Consider the following 22,860-nt stretch of genomic DNA (forward strand, 5'->3'; position numbering starts at 1 on the left):
TCTTTGTTCATTTATAAAACAGTACTTACCAGGTTAACTGTCAATAACAGAATCTCAGAGAGTCTCACCTGCCTGCAGTCAAGATGTGTTTAGTGCATGATGAGACAAAGGAACAAAGCAGGCCTGGAACCACTGAGTGACTGAAATCCTACGTCAAGACTTTGCATTTTGAATTAAAGTCATTGGTCTCCTCAGTTCTCAAATCCTATAGAGTGTTGTTAAAGCAAGAGGCTGTGCTGCATGCCCCTCTTCCCAAAGGGGTTTGTAAATCTTGGTTAAAACAGTGGTTGAATAGAATTTATCCAGTACTGTTTATTGTTCCTCTTCATTATTTCTTAGACAAAACAGTTATAGGTTTGACTGTGTAGGGATAATCTGTACAACCTGTTAATGCACACTAGAGAGCAGCACTGGATTGTTATTACATTGTGCGTGAACACACACACAAACACACACACACACACACACACACACACACACACACAAACACACACACACACACACACATTTCTACTGCTGTTTGCATATTCTGAGAATATTCTGGCTTAAACCTCTAAACACAGAGTTTTTTCTCAGAATTACAGACATTTTTTAAAATAATGTTTTTGAAATGAGACACTGAAATGCCATCATATCTACTTGATGCATGTGCAGCCTGTTGATATTTATCTTCATGTAAATTAAGTTGTGTTTCTGCTCTCTGTGCTGGAAACATGCTGATGTTTGAATCATTATTTTGTCGGTTGTGGGATGTCTGGGTTTTGGTTTACATGTGTGCAGAGCCACAGCTTATATCCTGCTGGTCCTTTTAACTTATGAAATAGTTGTGACTTGGATCAAGATGAGTTTTGTAAACTTACTGAAATATTATATACATAATATATATATATATATATATATATATATATATATATATATATATATATATATATATATATATATATATATATATATATATATATATATATATATATATTCAAGAGTTATGCAAACTTCATCAGTGTTATTTATAAATACTACTGACAAATATGGCAAACGCATGGATGCAGATTTATGCAAAGCTCCTCGTCCTGTCAGTAACTCTCAGTTTCAGTGTTGAAATAAATTGCTCATCCATCACCTGCTCTCCTCATCCTCTAAACCAACTGATCTGTCTGCAGTGAACTCACTTTCCAAAGTACAGTGTTGTCCATAGTTCACACTGACAACATGTTGGGGACCGTCTGCACTCTCATCACTGCTCTAACATGTAAGCAGGCTGAATTACTGCAGCTTTGACCTCATGTTGGATTCATCAGTCTGTTTTTCTGCTTCTCTGGACTTCATGTCATCTTGTTGTTTCCAGGTGTGAGTGGTGTGACGGTGGTGACACAGAAACCTCCAGTTGTGACTGTGAGGAAAGGAGAGACAGCCACCATGGACTGTAACGTTTTTACAAACGATGGGTCTCGCTGGTATAAGCACATTCCAGGAGGAGCTTTCAAGTTTGTGCTTAGGAATCATGTCAGCTATTCCTCTCCACAGTATGGCTCCGGATTCTCCTCTCCCAAATTTACATCCAGTCATTTATCTGGGACAGAGTATCGTTTGACAATCAACAACGTGGAGGAGGGAGACTCAGCAGTGTATCATTGTGAAACATGGGACAGCTCTGTTAATGAGCATGTATCACAATGATTCACACCATGACAAAAACCTCCTCACTAAATGCTTCTGCTTTTTGAGGACAGATGTTTTCACTACACATCAGCATTTACAAAGGTGAAAATGAATAAAGAATAGCTCACATTGTTGATAAGAATAAAATACTGTGCACTACAAAATAAGTGGTACTGAGACAGAGGTCAATTCATGTCAAATGTTCAAATAAAGTTTCTGCTTTTTACCAAATGTAATAAAAATAAAAAATAAAAGTGTACATATGTATTTACAGTATTTCAATCAGGTTAAATCTGAGCTCTGTCTGGGCCACTTAAGCACATTCACAGAGTTTTCCTCTGTTATCTTGACTGTGTGCTTAGGGTTGTTGTCCTGTTATAGGACAATAGATGAACCATCACCCCAGTCTGAAGTGCAACAAATAGTTTGATTATTAAAGACAGAGTGGAAAAAGGGGCTTTGAATAGCATCCAAACATATGCAAGGACAAAAAATGTCATCATTTATACAATTCAATGTTAAACATGCATTTTTTTTAATACACCTCTTAAACGCAAACAATCACTTTGAGGGAAGCATTTAGAAAAGAAGCTTGTAATGCAACAGATGAAAGCTAGAGGCCAATATTTCATAACTTTTCCAAAATCTTTAAAGAATTACTGCCAATTGTTTATAACATTTGGTATAAAACTGCAGATGACTTTGGAGTGAGTGAAGTTTAGTATCACCTCTGTACTCCTCCCTCTCTCAGGATGCACCTGCAGGCCTCCTCTCCATATTTATAGCTTTATGCAAATGAAGTGGTCACGAAGAGATCAACTACTTACACAGTTGTCTCATTATTAAATTGAAATTTGAGAGACTACCGTGAAGTTTTTTTTAAATTATTTTAAACAAAGCTCCTCCCTCTGTGAGTCATACTGACATTTAGTGCTGTATTAAACTGCTCCTTCAACACGTCCTCTCCTCATCTTTCAAACCCTCGTTCAGCACTTAGAGCTCACACTGACAACATGTTGGGGACCGTCTGCACTCTCATCACTGCTCTAACATGTAAGCAGGCTGAATTACTGCAGCTTTGACCTCATGTTGGATTCATCAGTCTGTTTTTCTGTTTCTCTGGACTTCATGTCATCTTGTTGTTTCCAGGTGTGAGTGGTGTGACGGTGGTGACACAGAAACCTCCTGTTGTGACGGTGAGGACAGGAGAGTCAGCCACCATGGAGTGTAATTCTGCACTGAGTGGACCACGCGTGTATAAGCAGATTCCTGGAGGAGTTCCTCAGTTTGTATTGAACTTTCATCACAGCTGGAGCTCCCCAGACTATGGCTCTGGTTTTTCCTCTTCTAAATTCACAGCGAATCATCATTCAAACTCAGATTATCGTTTGATTATCAACAATGTGGAGGAGGGAGACTCAGCCGTTTATTATTGCAGCACATGGGATAGCTCTGCCAGTGAGTGGGTATCACAGTGATTTACACTGTGACAAAAACCTTCTTGCAAATACTTGACTGACACTGAAGCTGAAACTGAAGTGAAACCATAACTTCCTCAACAGAATTATTTCTACTATTATTACTGTTGTTCAATATAAATTAAATATACGTGTTACATATATAAAAACTGAGATTGCAACACTATAAGAACTTTAGTTCATAAAGTGTTAAAAAATTATCGCTTTGATTTATCTGTAATTTTCTTTTCGACATGACAAACAACATCACAGGGCCACTAGTGTCCTTTCAAGGTGTTAAATTTTTGTGTTACTGCTGACTTTGATATCAATTTATTTTAATTTCTATATTGACAAATATCAAATCATTTACTGAACTGCAGATAGTTGCACACAAAATAAAAAGACATTATAATTCTGTCTGATATTTCATATATCAAATAATAATAATAATGGTAATAACAATATTTATTGAGGAATTGTTATTGGACACCTGCTAGACACAGTGCTACTACAAGGTTTTGGTGCAACACAACAACATTTTAGCTGAAACATCTTGATTGGTGACTAGTCACCAGCTAATATCTCTTCTATAAATTCTCCACATAGACACAAACATTAAGAATCTGGTTTCTGAATTTTTTTTTTTTTATAATCAGAATTCTTCTGGTGGATTTTACAGAAAGTATGCCACAAATAATATGGTTTGAAAATATAAACCATAAAGCATAAATGATGTGTTAGTGACATTTAATAACATAGAAGAATCAAATAAAATAACATATAAATAAACATTTCTCACATTTAAATGAGACATCAGTATTAAAACTCCTCCCCCCCTTTTCATCTCCTCTGTGTCTTTATAAGCTTCAGTCTCTTATGTCCTCACACTCCAACCCCGCTCACCTCTCAGCTGACATTAAAAGACATTTACAAACAGAGACAACATGCTGGGGAACCTCTGTACTCTCATTACTGTTCTGACATGTAAGATGTTCTTCTCATTCCTATTATAACTGATGTCTTGTTTCTTTTATTTTACCCACAGTATGTGTTTGTGTTTGTCACAACAACAGATGTTGATGCGGTGATAGTGGTGACTCAGACGCCTGCTGTCCACACAGCTTCTACAGGACAGGAGGTTGTTCTCAACTGCAACATTGAGCGATATGATAGTGCTTCAGTCGGTTGGTATAAACAGGTTCCTGGTGACACTCCTCAGTTTGTGCTAGAGTTTTTTCTTGGAGATAATTCACTGAACTACGGAACAGGATTTTCCTCAGATCGATTCAACTCCAAATCCCTGTCAAACATTGAATACCAGTTGATTATTAGCAAGACTGAGACAGGAGACTCTGCTGTGTATTACTGTGAAACATGGGACAACTCTGATAAAGAGTATGTATCACAGTGATTCACACTGTGACAAAAACCTCATCACTAAGTTCTTCCGCTTTTCATTCTCTGACTCATGTTGACTGACAAACACTTTTTAATTATTCCTTTTCAGAAAAGCTTTGATCACCTGCTACTTCCAGCAGCCATCTACCTGTGTAGTAGTTGAACAATTTTATATTCAAATAAATACAAAATATATAAATATAATCATAATATAATATGATTGTTAGCTACATGTGAGGTTTGCATTTGCTATAAAAAATACACCTCAGAGCAAATGTGTAAAACAAATTTTGTTTTCCTGATCTGTTCCCTTGTCATAGTTGAAATCACATAAAATCCCAAGAAAGTCAAACTGAGTTTCTTATTATCAGTGAAGCATCACTTCTCTTCCATCTGCAGGATGCACCTGCAGAGCTTCTCTAATTATTTATAGCTTCATGTGTCAGTTATGATTTGATGCAAACTGAAGCTCATAAACTCTGAAGATCTCCCTCTGTTTACATGTAATATAGAAAACATCTTACACTTTAAAATACCTACTCATATTACGTACTCATTCATTGACCACACAGCATGACATAATTCTAAAGCTGCACTGAAATAAGTGAAACCTTTCTGGGCAGTGTCAGACAATATATTTGATAAGTAAAGCTCCTCCTCCTGTCAGTCACGCTCAGTTTCAGTGCTGTATTAAATTGTTCCTCCGTCACCTCCTCTCCTCATCTTTCAAACCCTCTTCTGTCAGCAGTGAACTCATTTCACACTGACAACATGTTGGGGACCGTCTGCACTCTCATCACTGCTCTAACATGTAAGCAGGCTGAATTACTGCAGCTTTGACCTCATGTTGGATTCATCAGTCTGTTTTTCTGTTTCTCTGGACTTCATGTCATCTTGTTGTTTCCAGGTGTGAGTGGTGTGACGGTGGTGACACAGAAACCTCCTGTTGTGACGGTGAGGAAAGGAGAGACAGTCAACATGGACTGTAACCTGGGAACTGTTACTAAAAGTGGAGCTCGTTGGTATAAACAGATTCCAGGAGGAGTTCCTCAGTTTGTGCTGTATTTTTATCACAGCAGGAGCTCCCCAATCTATGGCTCTGGTTTCTCGTCTCCCAAATTTACATCAAATCATCAGACAGAGTCAGATTATCGTTTGATTATCAACAATGTGGAGGAGGGAGACTCAGCAGTTTATTACTGTCACACATGGGATAGCTCTGCTAAGGAGGAGGTATCACAGTGATGTAGACTGTGACAAAAACCTCCTCACTAAACTCGACCACTTCTGCTTTTTAAACTTCTTAACTAAACAGAAAATGAGCTGTTGATAATAATATTATTGTTATTATTACTATTATTATTACTTTTTAGCAAAATACAATTTTCCATTTATTCTCCATACACAAAATGAACTGAGATGTGAATTTTTCAGATATTAATGACTGTTTCACTTCCAGCTGCAATAAATGTGACAGAAACATTACAGCATGAAACATGTTGCATAGGAAGAACAATAAAGTCGACTAATACACTGTTTTAGCCCATGAGAACCCAAATAGACCATATGAAACATATTTTCTGCTAGTGACACTCAATTAAGAGGAGTACACTACACCCTAATTAGACCTGGGTCAAAACACATACTCCACTTGAGAAAACTAAACTGCATACATTACTCCATGTTTCATGCTACGCTGCTTGACAGGACACAGTTTAAATTGATGACACCTGTTTCACCGTGGGTTCTTATGGGTTAAAGTACATGTAAAAAACATGTTAATATGTTTTATCTAACTTGATTATAATTGCTTTAGCAGGAAATAGTAGAAACTGAGGCTTGATTGTTTCAATTAAGGGTGTGAAAATATAGAAACATTGACATAAGGTTCTTTGTTTAATAAAATCTTTTTCTAGATGATGTGATTTACTAGACTGATTTTTTGAAGATAAATTAAATGAACAAGTAATTACTCTGATGGGAGTTAATAGTATTATTAATGTATAAAACATCAACAGACTGCAAAGAAACATTATCTCATAAAAAAGAAGATAATAAAACATTGTTGTTGTAAAATGATTAAATGAATAATATAAATACACATGAACTATTTAGTCTGTATATGTGAATGAAAGCTGTGTTGAATGCAGACACTCCTCCTCTCCTCTGTCTTTATAAGCTTCAGTCTGGCTTCTCCTCACACTCCAACCCTGCTCACGTCTCAGCTGGACAGTAAGAGACATTTAAACACACTGACAACATGCTGGGGACTCTCTTCACTCTCATCACTGCTCTAACATGTAAGATGTTCTTCTCATTCATTTTGTGATCAAATCTTCAGACAGAAACATTTCACTCACTCATTTTTCTCTGTATGTCGACAGATGTTGATGCAGTGAAAGTACTGACTCAGACGCCTGCTGTCCACACAGCTTCTACAGGACAGGAGGTTGTTCTTAACTGCAACATTGAGAGATATGATGGATATTATGTCAGTTGGTACAAACAGGTTCCTGGTAAAGCTCCTCAGTATGTCCTGAGATTATACTTTGAGCATGGTTCACCTGACTTTGGATCAGGATTCTCCTCAAACCGATTCAATTCCAAAGCTTCATCAGAAATAAATTACCAGTTCATCATCAAGCGTGCTGAGACAGGAGACTCTGCTCAGTATTTCTGTGAGACATGGGACAGCTCTGCTTCTGCAGCTGTATCACTGTGAATCACATTGTGACAAAAACCTCAGTGAGGGACTCACTGCAGCTTCCATCACTTCTAACCAAAGTGCATTAAAGGCAACTAGAAAACCTTCAACACTACATTTAAAAATACAAACTCTTCTAAAGATTCACAGGTGTTGGGAACAAGTGCAGCAGTGTTTTGAATGAAGTTAGTGAGATGTTGACAGTGAAAGTTGTTGTGAACAGGATGTTTCAGTTCCACTCCCCTCATCAGTGAGAGTCAGGAGGTTTTTGTACGACCATGTGTACAAACTGAATCACTGTGGTATTCGGACAAGGAACCAAGCTGATTGTGACAAGTAAGTACATTTTAAATATTCATAAAAAGATCAATGTTTCAGTTTTTTGTATATTTTAAGAGAAAACAATTTAATGAATTATTTAAAGTAATGAAAATGTATTTTATTTGATAATAGACTTTTAAATTCTCACCTGAAACCAAATTGTTTTTTAACAGCAGTAGAAAAATCTGCAAATAACACAATATTTGAAATATTTTCCATAATTTTATTAACAGAGGGACAGTTTTGAGAATAATGAGTTTGTTTTTGACATTGTGAAACCAAACTTAAAAATGTCTTCAGAAAAGTTTCACATTAGAACATAAATATGAAATCACTGTGCATTTAATGATGTTTCTATAGTAATTATATATTAAGTTTAAATGTGATTTTAAATTGTATTATTGAAATGATCTGATGTCTTTCTACTCTGGTGTTTAGACTGAGATCAAAAAAGCAAACTAATGGGAAGCCATTTATTTAAAATGATAAATATTTTTGTGTAGCACAAGGAAATTTGTTATCAGTGTAAAAATGAGAGTGAAGTAATAAAAAATAAACTTAGATTGTTTCATGGTTTGATCAGTGTAATCGTCATATTGTCAGTTCAGACATAATAATATATCAGACAGTGTGATGACTTTTTATTAGTGGTTTTAATTTCTAATTATTTTCTGAATTCTCTCCATGTATTTTCAGGCTCCAGCCTCCCTCCTCCTGTCCTGACAATCTTCCCTCCGTCCAGCGCTGAGCTCCGGTCCAACAAAGCCTCTCTGGTCTGTCTGTCCAGTCAGTCTGTGCCTTTTGCAGATGTCACCTGGTTGGCTGATGGGAGTCCAGTGAGCAGTGGGGTCTCTACCAGCACCGCCGTTCAACAACCAGACCAGAGTTTCCAAATCAGCAGCTATCTGGACATCCAGACGTCAGAGTGGAACATGAACAAGGTTTACACTTGTAAAGTGTCTTTGGGATCCCAGACTTCAGAGAAAAACATCAACAAGTCTAAATGTCGCACTGAAGAATAGTAGAGCAGAATAACAACTGAAAATCTGCTTCTTTGCTGTTTGTGCTGTTTGTTCATGACATAGTTTACATGTTAGAACAGTTTGTGTCTGCATGCTTGTGACAGATGTTACAACAGTTAGGTGGAGATGTGGTATCAGCTTTGCAATTGTACTTTTAATGACTGATTTAAGTAAATAAAAAAACATTTTGATTCACCATAGTTTGCATTTCCTTCGTAGTCACATAATGATTTCTTCCAGTAATTATTACCTTCATGTTTCTCTCAACTTTGAGCTCAGAGTCAGAAACAATAAATTCAAAGCTGAGTGAATTATTTCTTTCTCACTGTCTTGAATCTCTAAGAATTTCATTGAAATAAGACAGCTCTATTTTATTGTTTCAATCAATCTTACTTTGTCTTAAGTTATTTGAAATATTTAAGACACAATCTAAAGCAAGTGAAACAGAGTTTTCATCCTCTATTAGTGAAGCATCACCTCTCTACTCCTCTCTCTGCTCCTTCCCAGGATGCACCTGCAGACCTCCTCTGCTTGTTTATAGCTCCATGCAAATGAAGACCTCAAGTGGCACCAGTCATTTATTATAATGTCATGTACAAACTAAAACCAGCAACATGTAAATCAAACATTTCTCTTAATCTGTAAAAATCTAAAATCCATCAAATGTAATTAAATAGTTTTTATTAATTGACTTCAAAATATTGTTACTCTACTAGGATTGTATTTAACTAGACTTTATAGTCCTGTGCTCCGAAGAGGTCGACGAGTCATTAATATCACAAACCATTTTTAGTTTAGAGTAGTTTAGCAGCAGCAGTAAAGAGTAATTTCCTGCTCTGACATGAGTGAAACCTTCTCCCACACAGATTGACAGTGTTCTGTTAGTAAAGCTCCTCCTCCTGTCAGTCACGCTCAGTGTCAGTGTTGTGTTAAATTGTTCCTCCGTCACCTCCTCTCCTCATCTTTCAAACCCTCTTCTGTCAGCAGTGAACTCATTTAACACTGACAACATGTTGGGGACCGGCTGCACTCTCATCACTGCTCTAACATGTAAGCAGGCTGAATTACAGCAGGTTTGACCTCATGTTGGATTCATCAGTCTGTTTCTCTGTTTCTCTGGACTTCATGTCATCTTGTTGTTTCCAGGTGTGAGTGGTGTGACGGTGGTGACACAGAAGCCTCCTGTTGTGACGGTGAGGAAAGGAGAGACAGCCACCATGGACTGTAACCTGGGAACTGTTACTGATAGTGCAGCTCGATGGTATAAACAGATTCCAGGAGGAGTTCCTCAGTATGTTCTGAGATTTTATCATTCCGATAGTGCCCCAATCTATGACTCTAGTTTCTCCTCTCCCAAATTTACATCAAATCATCAGTCAAAATCAGATTATCGTTTGATTATCAACAATGTGGAGGAGGGAGACTCAGCAGTTTATTACTGTAACACATGGGATGACTCTGCCAAGTATTGGGTATCACAGTGATGTAGACTGTGAAAAAAACCTCCTCACTAAACTCGACCACTTCTGCTTTTTAAACTTCTCAACTAAACAGAAAATGAGCTATTGATAAAAATATGTGGGACAATACACTTCTGTTTATAAATCTAGTTACAAATGTCACTGTATCACTCCACTTATTACTGTTTAGACAAATAAATGTTTACATTTACTCTCCATATACAAAATGAACTGAGATGTGAATTTATCAGATATGAATGACTGTTACACTTCCAGCTGTAAAAAATATGACAGAAACATTACAGCATGAAACATGTTGCATAGGAAGAACAACAAAGTCGACTAATACACTGTTTTAACCCATAAGAACCCAAATGGACAATATGAAACATATTTTTCAAAGTGCTAATGATACTCAATCAAGAGGAGTACACTACACCCTAATTAAACCTGGGTCAAAACACATACTCCACTTGAGAAAGTTAAACTTCATCCTGTCATGATTCCAGCTCCTCCTGCCTGTCTTCACCTGATTTCCTTGTTTTCTGCCTGACCTGCTCCTGCTCCCCTCTGCCTCTGTCCCTGAAGTGGTTTCCCTTGTGTATGACCTGGACTGTCCCCTGACATCGTTATCAGTTTCTTGGATCTCTGCTTCCAGTATTACCTCTCAGTATTGACCTGGATTGTTGTTTGGACCTCAGATCTTGCCTTATGGACATTGGTACTTGGACGGCTTTTTGTGTTTGACCCTGGATTTGTCTCTTACTCTGCAACTCGGCTTTCTGGAAACCTGTCAACTGTTTTTTGTGTTCACTAACCCATTGTGCTTTTGCCACTTAGCCTGTTCTGCAGACCACATCATTCCTCCTCTGTTCCCAGTCAACACATGCTTCATTCTACTGTCTGCCATTTTGGAAGCTCCACCATATTCTGCAATGTACAACTCCTCACAGTCTTCTCTCTGGTTCACTCCCCCCTGCTTCTCAGCCACAGCTCATCAGGCCTTTAGTGAGTACTCCAAGATTAACATTACCCAAGATCCAGCCAGACTCAATTTAACTCTGTTTCCTCTCCTAGACCACCATACTCACCTGACGACAGCTACTTTTATCCACTGCAATATTATTGGCAAAAAAACCTTCCTTATCTAATTTCTCTTGTCCTGTGTGGTCTCTGGCAATGGAGTCGGATCCTATGCTTGTGACACATCCAGTACTCCATGTTGCATGCTACGCTGCTTGACAGGACACAGTTTAAATTGATGACACCTGTGTCACTGTGGGTTCTTATGGGTTAAAGTACATGTAAAAAACATATTAATATGTTTTATCCAACTTGAGTGAAATTACTTTACCAAGACCTATTAAAACTGAAGCTTGATTGATTAAATTAGGGGTGTGAAAATATAGATACATTGACATAAGGTTCTTTGTTTAATAAAATCTTCTTCTCGATCAGGGGTCTCAAACTCAATTTACCTGGGTGAGGCTGGGTTTTCCACAAGTAAAGCTTTGTTAAAAAAAATTCCTATCTTCTCAAATCTATTTATTTTGTAATAAAAAATAATATGAAAAAATAAGTAAACACAAAAAAAGTAATAAGAAAATAAATCAGTAATAAATAAATAAAATAATAATAATAACAATGAAAATAATAATAATTCGATCGTCTAGTCAGCGACTATATGTGGTTTCTTCAGTCTTCTATATCTGCTGTATTCAGATTCAAATGTTTGTATTAACAGTTCTTTAACCTTTAACCTTCTTCTAAATAAAGATGATCATCAGTAAGTCTGGACCTGTCCTTGGACTTATTGAAGTACAAGGTGGTGAAGACTTATGAAAATACAATGCAAATAGCACGATGCAAATAAAAACACAATGAGCCACAAATAGCGGTGCGACCCTAATTGGTCCGGGTTACTGGGTTATTACGGGTTATTACCGATGGACAGATGTCGCTATGTGACTGCAGACTACATCAGGCTGCAGTGAGTTCCTCACTTTTCTTTTAACCTGCCGCGAACGCATCATTTTGACTCATTATGTCCCGCTGATCAGCAACTTAACTTTTTTTTTGAAGTGTTGTGAACGCAGCACGCTGGAACGAATGTCCGCGTGAGCTTCATAGAAACGAGGCTGAAAACTCTCCATGGCAACGCTGCTGTCACTCATCGAGAAATGTTTCTCTGATTGGATTAAGCCCGGCCGATGTCCCGCCCCAGAGAACCATACACCCCACCGTGATTGGTTGGTTCGTTCACCAACACTGTAAAGTGTTAAGCATTAAAACCTGCGGGCCACAAAATATCGTCCCGCGGGCCGCGAGTCTGAGACCCCTGTACTAGATGAACCATCACCCCAGTCTGAAGCGCAAAAAATAGTCTGATTATTAAAGGCAGAGTGGATAAAGGGGCGTTGAATATCATCCAAACACATGCAAGGACATATATCTTCAATAAATCATAATTTATTCAATTCAATGTTAAACATACATTTTTTTAATTACACCTCTTAAACACAAACAATCACTTTGAGGGAAGCATTTGGTAAATAAGCTTTTAGTGCAACAGATGAAAGCTAGAGGCCAATATTTCATAACTTTTCCTAAATCTTTAAAGAACAACTGCCAATCGTGCTGGTTTGTAACATTTCGTATAAAACTGCAGATGACTTTGGAGTGAGTGAAGTTTAGTATCACCTCTGTACTCCTCCCTCTCTCAGGATGCACCTGCAGGCCTCCTCTCCATATTTATAGCTTTATGCAAATGAAGTGGTCACCAAAAGATCAACTACATACACAGTTGTCTCACTATTAAATTGAAATTTGAGAGACTACTGTGGGTAGTTTTTTTAAATTTTAACCAAAGCTCCTCCCCCTGTTAGTCATACTGACATTTAGTGCTGTATTAAACTGCTCCTTCAACACGTCCTCTCCTCATCTTTTAAACCCTCTTATCGTTCAGCACTTAGAGCTCACACTGACAACATGTTGGGGACCGTCTGCACTCTCATCACTGCTCTAACATGTAAGCAGGCTGAATTACTGCAGCTTTGACCTCATGTTGGATTCATCAGTCTGTTTTTCTGTTTCTCTGGACTTCATGTCATCTTGTTGTTTCCAGGTGTGAGTGGTGTGACGGTGGTGACACAGAAGCCTCCTGTTGTGACAGTGAGGAAAGGAGAGACAGCCACCATGGACTGTAACCTGGGAACTGTTACTAATAGTGCAGCTCGTTGGTATAAACAGATTCCAGGAGGAGTTCCTCAGTTTGTACTGAGATTTTATCATTCCTATAGCTCCCCAGAGTATGGCTCTGGTTTCTCCTCTCCCAAGTTTACATCAAATCATCAGACAGAGTCAGATTATCGTTTGATAATCAACAACGTGAAGGAGGGAGACTCAGCAGTTTATTACTGTAACACATGGGATGACTCTGCTAAGGAGAACGTATCACAGTGATGTAGACTGTGACAAAAACCTCCTCACTAAACTCGACCACTTCTGCTTTTTAAACTTCTCAACTAAATGGAAAATGAGCTGTTGATAATAATATATGGGACAATAAATTTCTGTTTATAAACCTAGTTACAAATGTCACTGTATCACTCCACTTATTACTGTTTAGACAAACAAATGTTTACATTTACTCTCCATATACAAAATGTACTGAGCTTTGACCTCATGTTGGATTCATCAGTCTGTTTTTCTGTTTCTCTGGACTTCATGTCATCTTGTTGTTTCCAGGTGTGAGTGGTGTGACGGTGGTGACACAGAAGCCTCCTGTTGTGACGGTGAGGAAAGGAGAGACAGTCACCATGGAGTGTAATTCTGCCCTGTATGGACCTCGCTTGTATAAGCAGATTCCTGGAGGAGTTCCTCAGTTTGTACTGATCTTTCATCACAGCTGGAGCTCCCCAACATATGGCTCTGGTTTCTCTTCTTCTAAATTCACAGTGAATCATCATTCAAACTCAGATTATCGTTTGATAATCAACAACGTGGAGGAGGGAGACTCAGCAGTTTATTATTGCAACACATGGGATAGCTCTGCCAAGGAGGTAGTATCACAGTGATTTACACTGTGACAAAAACCTTCTTGCAAATACTTGACTGACAATGAAGCTGAAACTGAACTGAAACCATAACTTCCTCAACAGAATTATTTCTATTGCTATTATTACTTACTAATACTATTATTAATAATATTATTATTAGTAGTTGTATTATTGTTGTTGTTAAATATAAATGAAATATATGTGATATTTATATATATATAAACTAAGATTCCAAAACTAATTGATGATACTATAGTTTTAACACTTTGATTTATTTGTAATTTCATTCCAACATGATAAACAACACAAACAATCACAGGGACACTAGTGTCCTTTGAAGGTGTTACATATTTGTTTTACTACTGACTTTGATATCAATTTATTTTAATTTCTATGTTGAAAAACATAATTTACTGAACTGCGGATAGTTAAATACAAAATAAATTTTACAGTTAAACATAAACAAAGTATATTTTTAGGGCGAACATTACATCCAACAGTATAATTATGTCTGATATTTCACATATCAAATGATAATAATAGTAATGACACAATTTATTGACCCTCTTGGAGGAATTGTAATTGAACACCTGATAGACACAGTGCTACTACAGGGTTTTGGAGCAATACAATAACATTTTAGCTGAAACATCTTGATTGGTGACAAGTCACCAGCTAATATCTCTTCTATAACTTCTGCACATAGACACAGACATTAGGAATGTGGTTTCTGATTTTTTTTTTTTTCAAATCATCAGAATTCATCTGGTGGCTTTTACAGACAGTATGCCACAAATGATATGATTTGCAAATATACACCATAAAGCTCAAATGATGTCTTAGTGACATTCAATTACTGAAACATTTCTCACATTTAAATGAATGACAAGAGATAAGTATTATAGCTCCTCCCCCTTTTCATCTCCTCTGTGTCTTATGTCCTCACACTCCAACCCGGCTCACCTCTCAGCTGACATTAAGAGACGTTTACACACAGAGACAACATGCTGGGGAACCTCTGTACTCTCATTACTGTTCTGACATGTAAGATGTTCTTCTCATTCCTATTATAACTGATGTCTTGTTTCTTTTATTTTACCCACAGTATGTGTTTGTGTTTGTCACAACAACAGATGTTGATGCGGTGATAGTGGTGACTCAGACGCCTGCTGTCCACACAGCTTCTACAGGACAAGAGGTTGTTCTCAACTGCAACATTGAGAGATATGATAGAGCTTCAGTCAGTTGGTATAGTTGAAATCACATAAACTCCCAAGAAAGTCAAACTGAGTTTCATATTATCAGTGAAGCATCACTTCTCTTCCATCTGCAGGATGCACCTGCAGAGCTCCTCTAATTATTTATAGCTTCATGTGCCAGTTATGATTTGGTTCAAACTGAAGCTCATAAACTCTGAAGATCTCCCTCTGTTTACATGTAAATTCACAAAAAATAGGTTAAGTTCATTTTTATAAATTAAAGTAAACATATAACAATTCAAAATATCTACTCATATCACTCACATCAGTTTTAAGTGATACAATTATATATTTTTTCTTTTTTCTCACCAAAGTAAATTATTATTTGAGATAATTTTCTCAAATAATAAACAAAATAAAACATCCATAATGCAACAATATTACAATACGGAGTAATTTCCTCCACTGAAATGAGTGAAACCTTTCTGAGCAACATATTTTATAAGTTAAGCTCCTCCTCCTGTCGGTCACTTAAATTGCTCCTCCGTCACCTCCTCTCCTCATCTTTCAAACCCTCTTCTGTCAGCAGTGAACTCATTTCTTAAGTCACACTGACAACATGTTGGGGACCGTCTGCACTCTCATCACTGCTCTAACATGTAAGCAGGCTGAATTACTGCAGCTTTGACCTCATGTTGGATTCATCAGTCTGTTTTTCTGTTTCTCTGGACTTCATGTCATCTTGTTGTTTCCAGGTGTGAGTGGTGTGACGGTGGTGACACAGAAACCTCCTGTTGTGACAGTGAGGAAAGGAGAGACAGTCACCATGGACTGTAACCTGGGAACTGTTACTGATATTGCAGCTCGATGGTATAAACAGATTCCAGGAGGAGTTCCTCAGCATGTTCTGAGATTTCATCACAGCTGGAGCTCCCCAACATATGGCTCTGATTTCTCCTCTCCCAAATTTACATCAAATCATCAGACAGAGTCAGATTATCGTTTGATTATCAACAATGTGGAGGAGGGAGACTCAGCAGTTTATTACTGTCAGACATGGGATAGCTCTGCTGAGGAGAACGTATCACAGTGATGTAGACTGTGACAAAAACCTCCTCACTAAACTCGACCACTTCTGCTTTTTAAACTTCTCAACTAAACAGAAAATGAGCTGTTGATGATAATATTATTTTTATTATTACTAATATTATTACTTTTTAGCAAAATAAAATTTTCCATTTATTCTCTGTACACAAAATGAACTGAGATGTGAATTTTTCAGATATTAATGACTGTTACACTTCCAGCTGCAATAAATGTGACAGAAACATTAGAACATGAAACATGTTGCATAAGAAGAAAAATAAACTAATCGACTAATACACTGTTTTAGCCCAGAAGAACCCAAATAGACCACATGAAACATTTTTTTTTTTCATATAGGTGCTAGTGACACTCATCAAGAGGAGTACACTACACCCTAATTACACCTGGGTATAAACACATACTCCACTTGAGAAAGCTAAACTTCATGCAGTACTCCATGTTCCATGCTACGCTGCTGGATAGGTCATGGTTTGAATTGGTGACACCTGTGTCACTGTGGGTTCTTATGTTTTAAAGTACATGTAAAAAACATGTTTATATGTTTTATCTAACTTGATTATGATTGCTTTAGCAGGAAATAGTAGAAACTGAAGCTTGATTGTTTGAATTAGGGATGTTAAAATATAGAACCATTGACATAATGTTCTTTGTTTAATAAAATCTTCTTCTAGATGATGTGATTTACTAGACTGGTTTTTTGAAGATAAATTAAATGATTAAGTAATTACTCTGATGGGAGTTAATAGTATTATTAATATAAAAAACATCAACAGACTGCAAAGAAAAACCCATTATCATATAAAAAAGAAGATAATAAAAGATTATTGTTGTAAAATTATTGAATGAATAACATGAATACACATAAACTTTTTAGTCTGTATATGTGAATGAAAGCTGTGTTGAGTGCAGACACTCCTCCTCTCCTCTGTCTTTATAAGCTTCAGTCTGGCTTCTCCTCACACTCCAACCCTGCTCACGTCTCAGCTGGACAGTAAGAGACATTTAAACACACTGACAACATGCTGGGGACTCTCTTCACTCTCATCACTGCTCTAACATGTAAGATGTTCTTCCTCATTCATTGTGTGATCAAATCTTCAGACAGAAACATTTCACTCACTCATTTTTTTGTGAATGTCGACAGATGTCGATGCAGTGATAGTACTGACTCAGACGCCTGCTGTCCACACAGCTTCTACAGAACAGGAGGTTGTTCTTAACTGCAACATTGAGAGATATGATGGATATTATGTCAGTTGGTACAAACAGGTTCCTGGTAAAGCTCCTCAGTATGTCCTGAGATTTTACCATTCTCACAGTTCACCCAACTTTGGATCAGGATTCTCCTCAGACCGATTCAATTCCAAAGCTTCATCAGAAATAGATTACCAGTTCATCATCAAGCGTGCTGAGACAGGAGACACTGCTCAGTATTTCTGTGAGACATTGGACGAGTCTGCTGATGCAGCTGTATCACTGTGAATCACATTGTGACAAAAACCTCAGTGAGGGACTCACTGCAGCTTCCATCACTTCTAACCAAAGTGCATTAAAGGCAACTAGAAAAACTTGAACAGTACATTTAAAAATACAAACTCTTCTAAAGATTCACAGGTGTTGGGAACAAGTGCAGCAGTGTTTTGAATGAAGTTAGTGAGATGTTGACAGTGAAAGTTGTTGTGAACAGGATGTTTCAGTTCCACTCCCCTCATCAGTGAGAGTCAGGAGGTTTTTGTACGACCATGTGTACAAACTGAATCACTGTGGTATTCGGACAAGGAACCAAGCTGATTGTGACAAGTAAGTACATTTTAAAAAATCATAAAAAGGTCAATGTTTCAGTTTTTTGTATATTTTAAGAGAAAATATTTAACGAATTATTTAAAGTAATGAAAATGTTGTTTAGTAGATAATAGACTTTTAAAATCTTCTCTGAAACCAGGCTGTTTTCTAAAAGCAGTAGAAAACTCTGCAAATGACTTAACAGTTGAAATATTTTCTATAACCCATCTTTTTTTGGTGGTTGAGAAAGTATTAACAGAGAGACAGTTTTCAGAATAATTAATTATCAATATTGTGAAACCAAACTTAAAAATGTCTTCAGAAAACACGTATATGAGATCACTGAGCATTTAATGATTTTATTCCAGTAAATATATATAAAGATTAGATGTGATTTTAAATATTGTTGAAATGATCTGATGTCTTTCTACTCTGGTCGTTAGACTGAGATCAATAAAGCGAACTAATGGGAAGCCATTTACTTAAAATGATAAATATCATTGTGTAACACCAGGAAATTTTTATCAGTTTAAAAATAATAATGAATTAATGAAAAATAAACTTTGTTTGTTTCATGGTTTGATCAGTGTAATCATCATATTGTCAGTTCAGCTAATAAATGAATCAGACAGTGTGATGACTTTTTATTAGTGGTTTTAATTTCTAGTTATCTTCTGAATTCTCTCCATGTATTTTCAGGCTCCAGCCTCCCTCCTCCTGTCCTGACAGTCTTCCCTCCGTCCAGCGCTGAGCTCCGGTCCAACAAAGCCTCTCTGGTCTGTCTGTCCAGTCAGTCTGTGCCTTTTGCAGATGTCACCTGGTTGGCTGATGGGAGTCCAGTGAGCAGTGGGGTCTCTACCAGCACCGCCGTTCAACAACCAGACCAGAGTTTCCAAATCAGCAGCTATCTGGACATCCAGACGTCAGAGTGGAACATGAACAAGGTTTACACTTGTAAAGTGTCTTTGGGATCCCAGACTTCAGAGAAAAACATCAACAAGTCTAAATGTCCCACTGAAGAATAGTAGAGCAGAATAACAACTGAAAATCTGCTTCTTTGCTGTTTGTGCTGTTTGTTCATGACATAGTTTACATGTTAGAACAGTTTGTGTCTGCATGCTTGTGACAAATGTTTCAACAGTTAGGTGGAGATGTGGTATCAGCTTTGCAATTGTACTTTTTCACGATTGATTTAACTAAATAAAAAAACATTTTGATTCACCATAGTTTGCATTTCCTTCGTAGTCACATAATGATTTATTTTCAGTTATTGTAACCTTCATGTTTCCCTCAACTTTGAACTCAGAGTCAGAAACAGTAAATTCAAATTATTTCTTGTTCACTGTCTTAAATCTTTATTAATTTAATTTAAATAAGACAGCTCTCTTTTAATGTTTCAATCAATCTTTCTTCATCTTAAGTTATTTGAAATATTTAAGACATAATCAACATCAAGTGAAACAGATTTTTTGTCCTGAATCAGTGAAGCATCACCTCTCTACTCCTCTCTTTCTGCTCCTTCCCAGGATGCACCTGCAGACCTCCCCCGCTTATTTATAGCTCCATGCAAATGAAGACCTCAGGTGGCATAAAAAACTCACTTGTAAAAAAACATTATTGTTTTTATTTTCGAACTTCAAAACCACATTTTATTTTTGTTATCTTGTAAGACCTGTAATAAATATTATTAATATTTAATTATTCTGTACTGAGAGCATCAGTACTGTCACAAAGCATATCTAGTTTACAGTAATATACTGTCGCAACAACAATAAGGAGTAATTTCTTTCCTTTACAAGAGTGAAACCTAATCTAGCAGCATCACACAGATTGATGGTAATTTATTTAAGTAAAGCTCCTCCTCCTGTCAGTCACTCTCGGTTTCAGTGTTGTATTAAATTGTTCCTCCATCACATCCTCTTCTCATCTTTCAAACCCTCTTCTGTCAGCAGTGAACTCATTTCCTAAGTCACACTGACAACATGTTGGGGACCGTCTGCACTCTCATCACTGCTCTAACATGTAAGCAGGCTGAATTACTGCAGCTTTGACCTCGTGTTGGATTCATCAGTCTGTTTTTCTGTTTCTCTGGACTTCATGTCATCTTGTTGTTTCCAGGTGTGAGTGGTGTGACGGTGGTGACACAGAAGCCTCCTGTAGTGACAGTGAGGAAAGGAGAGACAGCCATCATGGACTGTAACCTGGGGATTCGTTATGATAAAGCAGTGTGGTATAAACAGATTCCAGGGGGAGTTCCTCAGTTTTTCCTCAGATATTTTCACACTGACAGCTCTCCAACATATGGCTCAGGCTTCTCTTCTCCTAAGTTTACATGTACTCATCAGTCTGCATCAGATTATCGTTTGATTATCAAGAATGTGGAGGAGGGAGACTCAGCAGTTTATTACTGTCATACATGGGATGACTCTGCTAAGGAGGAGGTGTCACAGTGATTCACACCATTACATAAACCTCCTCACTAAACACTTCTGCTGTTTGAGACGTTTACATGTGACAACTGATAACAGAACAATTAAACACTCTAGATCAACACACTACGTACAGCTTTGCCAAATATTTTTATATTTTATAGCACTCATTCCCACTTTTATTGCTCAAAATCTGTGAGTGTTCACCTTACCTAATTACTAAACCAACATACAATAATAATCAAAGCATCACTAGTTGTTCTGACCTGTGTTTTAATGAGTTTTGAGTTAAAGTCCAACAATTCAAATCAGGAAATCTGGAAAAGATAATGAGATGGGATGTAATGGGACTGATAATTGGGATGTTGACAGTGAAAGTTGTTGTGAACAGGATGTTTCAGTTCCACTCCCCTCATCAGTGAGAGTCAGGAGGTTTTTGTACGACCATGTGTACAAACTGAATCACTGTGGTATTCGGACAAGGAACCAAGCTGATTGTGACAAGTAAGTACATTTTTAATGATCCTAAAACAAGATAGATTTTCTGTTTCTGACAGTATATGTTTGTTTTTGGCTACTTTTGGTTAAAACCTATTTAAAACTGTTTACATCATTCATGTTTACAGTTACACCAGCTTTGATACAGTATGAATCTGTGCTTTAAAGCACTATGAGGTTGTGTTGTACGTTTCAAAAAAGTTTGTCCCAATTTTTCAAGTGGAAATTTTTATAAAATACAATTTGAAAATCACAGATTAAATTATTCTAGAAAAACAATTTTATAAATTCAAACATTAGTCTTGTTAAGAAAAATCTATTTACAATTATGGTATTTTCTGATTTCTGCAGCAAATCAAATCCCTTAATTACCACAGTTAGATTGCGTTTATGATTTTGTTGTTTCTGAACTTTGTCATAAAAATTACATGAAAATGCTTATGTTGCAGATTAAAATTCTATTTATTTTAGCTGTTTAAGATTTGACTATACTATTGTTTTGTATTGAGGTAATTGTCAGTACAAATATTACTGTCTCTTGCCATTTTCTATAACTTTCATTGACTTTGTATCTTGATTTTTTATTATTTGATTTGTTTTTTTGTTGTGAAATTGTACATATGTTACATCTTAAAATTTAAATTTCGTTGGTGATACATTTTGTTCCAGCAGTGAATACTTACATTTTCAGTGTTTAGTTTTCACTGTTTGTTTAAAACATCTTTGACATGAATTAACCAATTATTCCTGTGCTGTCATGCCCTGTGTCAATAATGACATTTTCTTTTTCTTTTTATAATTGTTGTGTGATTTTAGGCTGCACCCTCCCTCCTCCTGTCCTGACAATCTTCCCTCCGTCCAGCGCTGAGCTTATGACCAACAAAGCCTCTCTGGTCTGTCTGTCCAGTTTGCCCAGTGAGACTAAGGGTTTTGCACATGTCACCTGGTTGGCTGATGGGAGTCCAGTGAGCAGTGGGGTCTCTACCAGCACCGCCGTTCAACAACCAGACCAGAGTTTCCACATCAGCAGCTCTCTGGACATCCAGACGTCAGAGTGGAACATGGACAAGGTTTACACTTGTAAAGTGTCTTTGGGATCCCAGACTTCAGAGAAAAAAATCAAGTCAAACTGTCCCACTGAAGACTAGTTGACGAGCAGCATTTAATACTGTCTGCTGTTTGTGCTGTTTGCTCATGTTTCAGGTTTGCTCAGGGTGTACATACTATGATTCAGGATGGAACCCTGTGAAGCAAAGTTTTGTGTGCTTGTCATTAACACTTAGTTAAATGATCTTGTTTGTTGTTCTTTTTGTTTTAACTCAATAAAGAAGCATAAGAAACATACACAGAAAAGTCTCAGTGAAGAATGAGTGTTAAAAATCACCCAGATGTCTTTGTGTAGTATTTGACATGTATCATTTCACAATTTACAGTCTTCCCTTGTTAAAAGCAGACATGTTATATAACTACAGTCTGTACATTTAAAACATCAAATCAATATAAAATCCTCACTAGAAACATACATACATAAAGTATTCATAAAAGAAGTCTGCAGCACAAACAAAAAGCAGAGAGCAACATTTTACAACATTTTCACTTTATGCAAACAAGTACTGCCTATTTTCAATATTAGTTGCAGAACGGCAGGATGAATTTTCATCCTCCATCAGTGAAGCATTACTTCTCTACTCCTCCTCTCTGGTTTCCAGGTGCATCCTGGAAAGGAAGTAAGTTCTGTGTAAAAGAAGTGAGAAGTGTCATAT

At 37.0% G+C, this 22,860-nt stretch overlaps 3 protein-coding genes and 1 gene segment (V, D, J or C); all 4 read left to right on the forward strand.

Moving 5' to 3' along the window:
• Positions 1 to 1,151: 1,151 nt before the first annotated feature.
• LOC113158576 (immunoglobulin lambda-1 light chain-like) lies at positions 1,152 to 8,759 on the forward strand. Of its 6 annotated transcripts, none has more exons than XM_026354606.1 (4): positions 1,152 to 1,249; positions 1,346 to 1,665; positions 7,524 to 7,557; positions 8,239 to 8,759. In XM_026354606.1, the coding sequence occupies exons 1-4, from the start codon at positions 1,210 to 1,212 to the stop codon at positions 8,562 to 8,564; spliced, it is 720 nt and encodes a 239-aa protein (XP_026210391.1). In that variant the 5' UTR covers positions 1,152 to 1,209; the 3' UTR covers positions 8,565 to 8,759. The 6 variants fall into 6 exon arrangements, with proteins under 6 accessions (XP_026210391.1, XP_026210401.1, XP_026210373.1 ...); XM_026354616.1 differs by lacking the exons at positions 1,152 to 1,249; positions 1,346 to 1,665 and adding exons at positions 2,561 to 2,712; positions 2,809 to 3,125; XM_026354588.1 differs by lacking the exons at positions 1,152 to 1,249; positions 1,346 to 1,665 and adding exons at positions 4,016 to 4,103; positions 6,902 to 7,227.
• A 781-nt stretch (positions 8,760 to 9,540) lies between these two features.
• On the forward strand, positions 9,541 to 19,392 carry LOC113158557 (immunoglobulin lambda-1 light chain-like). 3 transcript variants are annotated; one of them, XM_026354555.2, is made up of 4 exons: positions 9,541 to 9,614; positions 9,711 to 10,036; positions 18,155 to 18,188; positions 18,870 to 19,392. In XM_026354555.2, the coding sequence occupies exons 1-4, from the start codon at positions 9,575 to 9,577 to the stop codon at positions 19,193 to 19,195; spliced, it is 726 nt and encodes a 241-aa protein (XP_026210340.1). In that variant the 5' UTR covers positions 9,541 to 9,574; the 3' UTR covers positions 19,196 to 19,392. The 3 variants fall into 3 exon arrangements, with proteins under 3 accessions (XP_026210340.1, XP_026210323.1, XP_026210332.1); XM_026354538.2 differs by lacking the exons at positions 9,541 to 9,614; positions 9,711 to 10,036 and adding exons at positions 15,862 to 15,940; positions 16,037 to 16,362; XM_026354547.2 differs by lacking the exons at positions 9,541 to 9,614; positions 9,711 to 10,036 and adding exons at positions 17,333 to 17,447; positions 17,533 to 17,858.
• LOC113158598 lies at positions 12,969 to 13,517 on the forward strand. The segment is given in 2 exon segments: positions 12,969 to 13,052; positions 13,149 to 13,517. Coding segments are annotated over 2 exon segments (378 nt in total).
• A 666-nt stretch (positions 19,393 to 20,058) lies between the features above and the next one.
• Positions 20,059 to 22,434, forward strand: LOC113158549 (immunoglobulin lambda-1 light chain-like). The gene is made up of 4 exons (XM_026354528.1): positions 20,059 to 20,192; positions 20,289 to 20,611; positions 21,070 to 21,103; positions 21,914 to 22,434. Exons 1-4 carry the CDS (start codon positions 20,153 to 20,155, stop codon positions 22,243 to 22,245), a joined length of 729 nt encoding a protein of 242 aa, XP_026210313.1. The 5' UTR covers positions 20,059 to 20,152; the 3' UTR covers positions 22,246 to 22,434.
• Positions 22,435 to 22,860: the final 426 nt, after the last annotated feature.

The sequence above is a fragment of the Anabas testudineus genome, chromosome 8, assembly GCF_900324465.2.
Source record: "Anabas testudineus chromosome 8, fAnaTes1.2, whole genome shotgun sequence".
Classification (NCBI taxonomy): Eukaryota; Metazoa; Chordata; class Actinopteri; order Anabantiformes; family Anabantidae; genus Anabas; species Anabas testudineus.